This window comes from Schistocerca cancellata, chromosome 5 (assembly GCF_023864275.1).
Source record: "Schistocerca cancellata isolate TAMUIC-IGC-003103 chromosome 5, iqSchCanc2.1, whole genome shotgun sequence".
NCBI classification, from domain to species: Eukaryota; Metazoa; Arthropoda; class Insecta; order Orthoptera; family Acrididae; genus Schistocerca; species Schistocerca cancellata.
Window position 1 is genome coordinate 266108387 of NC_064630.1, and position 7592 is coordinate 266115978.

General features: G+C 42.9%; 1 protein-coding gene across 1 annotated transcript in view; it reads right to left on the minus strand.

The window, feature by feature from the left end:
- Positions 1-6648, minus strand: part of LOC126188088 (putative GPI-anchor transamidase) — a 65377-nt gene extending 58729 nt beyond the window's left edge. The window contains exon 1 of the mRNA XM_049929547.1: positions 6512-6648. Within this exon, the coding sequence (XP_049785504.1) occupies positions 6512-6574 (63 nt within the window). The 5' untranslated portion in view covers positions 6575-6648. The remainder of the gene's footprint in view (positions 1-6511) is intronic.
- Positions 6649-7592: the final 944 nt, after the last annotated feature.

A 7592-nucleotide genomic window follows, 5' to 3' on the forward strand; every position in this document is an offset into this window, starting at 1 on the left:
ACTGCCATCTGGTTTCTGTACAAATTATACAGGGCTATTACAAATGATTGAAGCGATTTCATAAATTCACTGTAGCTCCATTCATTGACATATGGTCACAACACACTACAGATATGTAGAAAAACTCATAAAGTTTTGTTCGGTTGAAGCTGCACTTCAGGTTTCTGCCGTCAGAGCGCTCGAGAGCCCAGTGAGACAAAATGGTGACAGGAGCCGATAAAGCGTATGTCGTGCTTGAAATGCACTCACATCAGTCAGTCATAACAGTGCAACGACACTTTAGGATGAAGTTCAACAAAGATCCACCAACTGCTAACTCCATTCGGCGATGGTATGCGCAGTTTAAAGCTTCTGGATGCCTCTGTAAGGGGAAATCAACGGGTCGGCCTGCAGTGAGCGAAGAAACGGTTGAACGCGTGCGGGCAAGTTTCACGCGTAGCCCGCGGAAAATTGGCTCATGCCAGAACTGGAGACCGACAGCGCCGACTTCAGCTTTCAACAGGATGGTGCTCCACCGCACTTCCATCATGATGTTCGGCATTTCTTAAACAGGAGATTGGAAAACCGATGGATCGGTCATGGTGGAGATCATGATCAGCAATTCATGTCATGGCCTGCACACTCTCCCGACTTAACCCCATGCGATTTCTTTCTGTGGGGTTATGTGAAAGATTCAGTGTTTAAACCTCCTCTACCAAGAAACGTGCCAGAACTGCGAGCTCGCATCAACGATGCTTTCGAACTCATTGATGGGGACATGCTGCGCCGAGTGTGGGAGGAACTTGATTATCGGCTTGATGTCTGCCGAATCACTAAAGGGGCACATATCAAACATTTGTGAATGCGTAAAAAAACTTTTTGAGTTTTTGTATGTGTGTGATAAGCATTGTGAAAATATCTCAAATAATAAAGTTATTGTAGAGCTGTGAAATCGCTTCAATCATTTGTAATAACCCTGTAAATAGCCTTTCGCTCCCTGTATTTTACCCCTGCCATCTTTAGAATTTGAAAGAGAGTATTCCAGTCAACATTGTCAAAAGCTTTCTCTTAAGTCTACAAATGCTAGAAATGTAGGTTTGCCTTTCCTTAATTTTTCTTCTAAGATAAGTTGTAAGGTCAGTATTGCCTCACACGTTCCAGTATTTCTACGGAATCCAAACTGATCTTCCCCGAGGTCGGCTTCTACTAGTTTTTCCATTCGTCTGTAAAGAATTCGTGTTAATATTTTGCAGCTGTGGCATATTAAACAGATTGTTGGGTAATTTTCACATCTGTCAACACCTGCTTTCTTTGGGATTGAAATTATTATATTCTTTTTGAAGTCTGAGGTTATTTCGCCTGTTTCATACATCTTGCTCACCAGATGGTAGAGTTTTGTCAGGACTGGCTCTCCCAAGGCCGTCAGTAGTTCCAATGGAATGTTGTCTACTCCGGGGGCCTTGTTTCGACTCAGGTCTTTCAGTGCTCTGTCAAACTCTTCACGCAGTATCGTATATCCCATTTCATCTTCATCTACATCCTCTTCCATTTCCATGATATTGTCCTCAAGTACATCGCCCTTGTATAGACCCTCTATATACTCCTTCCACTTTTCTGCTTTCCCTTCTTTGCTTAGAACTGGGCTTCCATCTGAGCTCTTGATGTTCATACAAGTGGTTCTCTTATCGCCAAAGGTCTCTCTAATTTTCCTGTAGGCAGTATCTATCTTACCCCTAGTGAGATAAGCCTCTACATCCTGACATTTGTCCTCTAGCCATCCCTGCTTAGCCATTTTGCACTTCCCGTCGATCTCATTTTTGAGACGTTTGTATTCATTTTTGCCTGCTTCATTTACTGCATTTTTATATTTTCTCCTTTCATCAATTAAATTCAATATTTCTTCTGTCACCCAAGGATTTCTTCTAGCCCTCGTCTTTTTACCTACTTGATCCTCTGCTGCCTTCACTACTTCATCCCTCAAAGCTACCCATTCTTCTTCTACTGTATTTCTTTCCCCCATTCCTGTCAATTGTTCCCTTATGCTCTCCCTGAAACTCTGTACAACCTCTGGTTCTTTCAGTTTATCCAGGTCCCATCTCCTTAAATTGCCACCTTTTTGCAGTTTCTTCAGTTTTAATCTACAGGTCATAACCCTCTTCAGGAACCACATGTTTATCTGGCCTCTCAACAGATACCCCTCCGTTGTGGTTGCACCTACGGTACAGCTATCTGTATCGCTGAGGCACACAAGCCTCCCCACCAATGGCAAGGTCACATGGTATATTAGGTGACACCAAATCCCAAGCTAGGTAAGACATTATGTGAGAAAACTGATCAGTGTGGATTGGATTCTCCAAATTTTGTGAGTTGCGGCCAAAGTACTGTGTTTCTGCCAATGCCAGAGGAACCCATGCAGTTTGTGTGTGTGTCTTGCACCAGAATTTCAAGTTAATGATTGAAGGCTGTAAACTTAAAGCACTAACAAAGAGTGAAGAATACACATTACTATCATACAAGCACTGTGTACCATTTGTTACATGTAATCCTGCACTACCAGCATGTTTCTTAGGTTCATGCCCCTATTGTCCAGGCATGACAAGACTAACTGATTATCTGTATGGTCACCGAGCGAGGTAGCGCAGTGGTTAGTACACTGGACTCGCATTCAGGAGGATGACGGTTCAATCCCATGTCCGGCCATCCAGATTTAGGTTTTCTGTGATTTCCCTAAATCGCTCCAGGCAAATGCTGGGATGGTTCCTTTGAAAGGGCACGGCCAACTTCCTTCCCTGTCCTTCCCTAATCTGATGAGACTGATGACCTCGCTGTTTGGTCTCTTCCCCCAAACAATCCAATCCAATCCAATTATCTGTATGGTCTGTTTGGTAAGAACTGCATTGTCAAAATTACATGTAAGTGTTGGTTAACTACAAGCAGGGTAGTTCTCTAGAGGCTATGACAAAGTCAACAGATGATTTCATTGGAGTGTTTGCATTGAGGTTACAACAGCTCCTACCAAACTTATTTATCTCCCAGCAGCAGTCACATGTAAAATCACTAAAGAACATCTCAAAGTAAATGAGTTTTGCAGAAAATTACTCCTTCACCATTCAGGATGAGGTACAAGGATTCCACTGGAATAATTCACAGACTACAATTCACCCATTTGTAGCTTACTACACATACTCTAACACTAATGAAATAAGACATGTATCATTCTTGGAAATATCTGACTGCCTTCAGCATGATACAGTGTATGTGTATTCTTTCCAGACAAATTCCATCAATTTCTTAAAATGTCAGTTTTCAAATCCAAAGCACATGTATTACTTCTTAGATGGATGTGCTGCCCAATACAAAAACAGAAAGAACTTTATACAAGGATGATTCCAGGTACCCATAAGCTTCATTGTGTAATAACTGTTAAGAAAGGTTTAGTAAAAACAGACACATATTCTGCTTCTTTTGTGAGTAGAGAAGAGTCAGTGACTGCTATGGTGAATGAAATGCTGTTAACAAATATACACTCCTGGAAATTGAAATAAGAACACCGTGAATTCATTGTCCCAGGAAGGGGAAACTTTATTGACACATTCCTGGGGTCAGATACATCACATGATCACACTGACAGAACCACAGGCACATAGACACAGGCAACAGAGCATGCACAATGTCGGCACTAGTACAGTGTATATCCACCTTTCGCAGCAATGCAGGCTGCTATTCTCCCATGGAGACGATCGTAGAGATGCTGGATGTAGTCCTGTGGAACGGCTTGCCATGCCATTTCCACCTGGCGCCTCAGTTGGACCAGCGTTCGTGCTGGACGTGCAGACCGCGTGAGACGACGCTTCATCCAGTCCCAAACATGCTCAATGGGGGACAGATCTGGAGATCTTGCTGGCCAGGGTAGTTGACTTACACCTTCTACAGCACGTTGGGTGCCACGGGATACATGCGGACGTGCATTGTCCTGTTGGAACAGCAAGTTCCCTTGCCGGTCTAGGAATGGTAGAACGATGGGTTCGATGACGGTTTGGATGTACCGTGCACTATTCAGTGTCCCCTCGACGATCACCAGTGGTGTACGGCCAGTGTAGGAGATCGCTCCCCACACCATGATGCCGGGTGTTGGCCCTGTGTGCCTCGGTCGTATGCAGTCCTGATTGTGGCGCTCACCTGCACGGCGCCAAACACGCATACGACCATCATTGGCACCAAGGCAGAAGCGACTCTCATCGCTGAAGACGACACGTCTCCATTCGTCCCTCCATTCACGCCTGTCGCGACACCACCGGAGGTGGGCTGCACGATGTTGGGGCGTGAGCGGAAGACGGCCTAACGGTGTGCGGGACCGTAGCCCAGCTTCATGGAGACGGTTGCGAATGGTCCTCGCCGATACCCCAGGAGCAACAGTGTCCCTAATTTGCTGGGAAGTGGCGGTGCGGTCCCCTACGGCACTGCGTAGGATCCAACGGTCTTGGCGTGCATCCGTGCGTCGCTGCGGTCCGGTCCCAGGTCGACGGGCACGTGCACCTTCTGCCGACCACTGGCGACAACATCGATGTACTGTGGAGACCTCACGCCCCACGTGTTGAGCAATTCGGCAGTACGTCCACCCGGCCTCCCGCATGCCCACTATACGCCCTCGCTCAAAGTCCGTCAACTGCACATACGGTTCACGTCCACGCTGTCGCGGCATGCTACCAGTGTTAAAGACTGCGATGGAGCTCCGTATGCCACGGCAAACTGGCTGACACTGACGGCGGCGGTGCACAAATGCTGCGCAGCTAGCGCCATTCGACGGCCAACACCGCGGTTCCTGGTGTGTCCGCTGTGCCGTGCGTGTGATCATTGCTTGTACAGCCCTCTCGCAGTGTCTGGAGCAAGTATGGTGGGTCTGACACACCAGTGTCAATGTGTTCTTTTTTCCATTTCCAGGAGTGTACATGGATTTTTTCCTGTATGTATGACAGTCATTGGTGGGTTGCATATGTCTTACAAACATGTGAAGAAACAGATGAAGTAAAGATCAACTTCTTGCATCCACATGGACCATCTCAGTCATTTGCATTTCTCGCCAAACCAAACACTTGTGTCATCAGAAAATGTAACATCATCACAAGAGTGGATCCTGTGACACCACCTGGAAGGGCATACAATCTCCCTGCACCAGATCTGGCAAACATTAACAATTTAGTTGGAGAATTGTGAAGAGAGATCTAATAACATTTCTTTGCGTTTTCATTACAACTGTCATGTAAATAATGTAAACAATTCATAATACCACTATAACAATGTAAACCATATTTTTGTACAATATTACTTATGGATATGTGTGTTACCTTCCTCATTTTGATAGTGTGCTGATTTTTTGTGCTTGATGCCTTCGGTGTGCCATCTTGATATTTACCATATTTACAATATTTACAGTAACATACTGGAGCAATTAAATATGTTTTTTTTTTTTCAAAAAAATTGAAGATGTGGTGTTTTGAGATATTCAAGATCAATGACCTTAAGTATGAAAAATCTCAGAAAATTTCCATGTATCATATCAATGTAAAGGTCTTTTCGTTAGCTTTCCAATGGTACCAGTTTCATTGCTGTAACTGAATTAGAACCAGAATTACAGTCATTTATGTTATGACAGATGCATGCAATTTTCGCACTAATTTAAAACGTTACAGCCTTATAAGTTTCTTCTCAGTTGTAACATAAACCTGAAAATTGGTATTTTTCCATCTCTTATCTGGGTCATTGACTGCACCAAATTTGAAAGAAATCTAAGATGGTTAGGCCAAAAATGTTACCTTACTGCGTTGAATTGACATGGAATGACCCACATTTGAAATCATTAAAACTGAACAAAACTCCAAGCCCTGATGGAAACCCTGTGAGATTGTATATTGAATTTGTGGCTGAGTTAGCCCCACTTATAACTATAATCTATCATATACCCTTTGAAGAAAATAAGTAAATGTGCACACTTCTTGGAGAAAACACGTCACACCCTTCTAAAAGAAGGATAGTAGAAGTGATCCACAAGACTACCATCCAATATCCTCGACATCAATTTGTTGTAGACTCTTAGAACATATTCTGAGCTCACACATAATGATGTATCTTGAACAGAATGACCTACTCAGTGTCACCCATCGTGGATTTCGAAAACATCAATCACATGAAACCCAACTCGCACTTTCCTCACGACGTACTGAAAGCTTTGGGTCAAGAAAACGTGGTAGATACAGTATTTGGGGTGATTTCTGAAAAGCATTTAACTCAGTACTGCACCTGTGATTGTGTGTGTGTGTGTGTTGTTTTTAGCCTAAAGAGGGTGAAAAAGCATTTCATAAGCTCAGACAATTCGAGTTTTCTGTCATATTCTCTAGAAAACGGATAATCTATGTCTACAGTCTTGAGTTTTCAAGAGTTTCTACGGGATGTGATACCAAGTAATAACAACCGGAAGCCTTTTAAGGTTCTTCGATTTTGCTGGTCAATCTCTAACTACATTTTCATTACTTACAGCATGCGACTCAGCGATAAAAACATGCATACACGTGAAAAACACAACTGCTGTCTTCAACATTTCCAGTCTTGTTTCTTCTTACTGTAAAACACATTAGACTGTAAACATATTAGACTCATAGACTGTGTTGTAAACACAATCAAAGATACTATATAATATGTCAGGTTTGTGTCTTGTTGTATTACCAACTGTATCAGGAAATTACAATTTCTTTTTTAAAGCTTATTCAATCTGTTGTATTATTTAATTGCCTGTGCAAGTTCATAATGCGGGTTACGATAGCTCTTTTAATTCTTGGAGCAGTATTAGTGTAATGGAAAGTGTGTCCCTCCGACAATGCGTCGCAATCAGAGATTGTAAATGATGCATTGTTGTATAAATCCTTGCTGAGCGCGAAATACAATCTTCTTCTTGGGAGAGGAAAGATAATAGTTTCTGGAGTCATCCCGCGAATGCTTGCGGCCGATTTTAGGTGAGTGCGGAATTTAACCAGATACTCTATCGTTTTTATTTTATTTAGTGGCTTTCTTTTCCTGGATGTGGCATAGTTAGTTATGGAAAACCAACCAAGAATACATGACGCTACCGTTGTAGCTTTAAATGCTCACGAACTAGTCTTAGATTGAACTATCTTCCATTAAAACACGGGTAAGAGTGGGCGCGTACGTACATAATTTGAATGTGTTACTGCGTCCGCCGCGAGTAATTAGGCATATAAGATGACGGAGTATCGGCTGTTCTCTCCAAGTAAGAGTTTTTACGTGCCCAATAGTACAATAATGAGATGATTCCATGTCGACCGCGAGAAAAAAAATATTATTTTTGCCTTGTTTACCTTACCAGTAAGAGTTTCTTCCACAACAAATAATATCACCTTCGACTTAATCTAGTCTTTGGACTGCGCTACAGCTTTCTGTGTTACCATAGTTATGCCTTTGCGTAACAGGCGAATTAAATAACTGTTGTGTCATAACAGCAATATAACAACATCAATATGAGACACATGTCGTGATGATGCTTTGCCAGCGGCTTCACTGTGTTGAGCACAATTGCAGGGCACGGATCAGTTGAAGCTTTA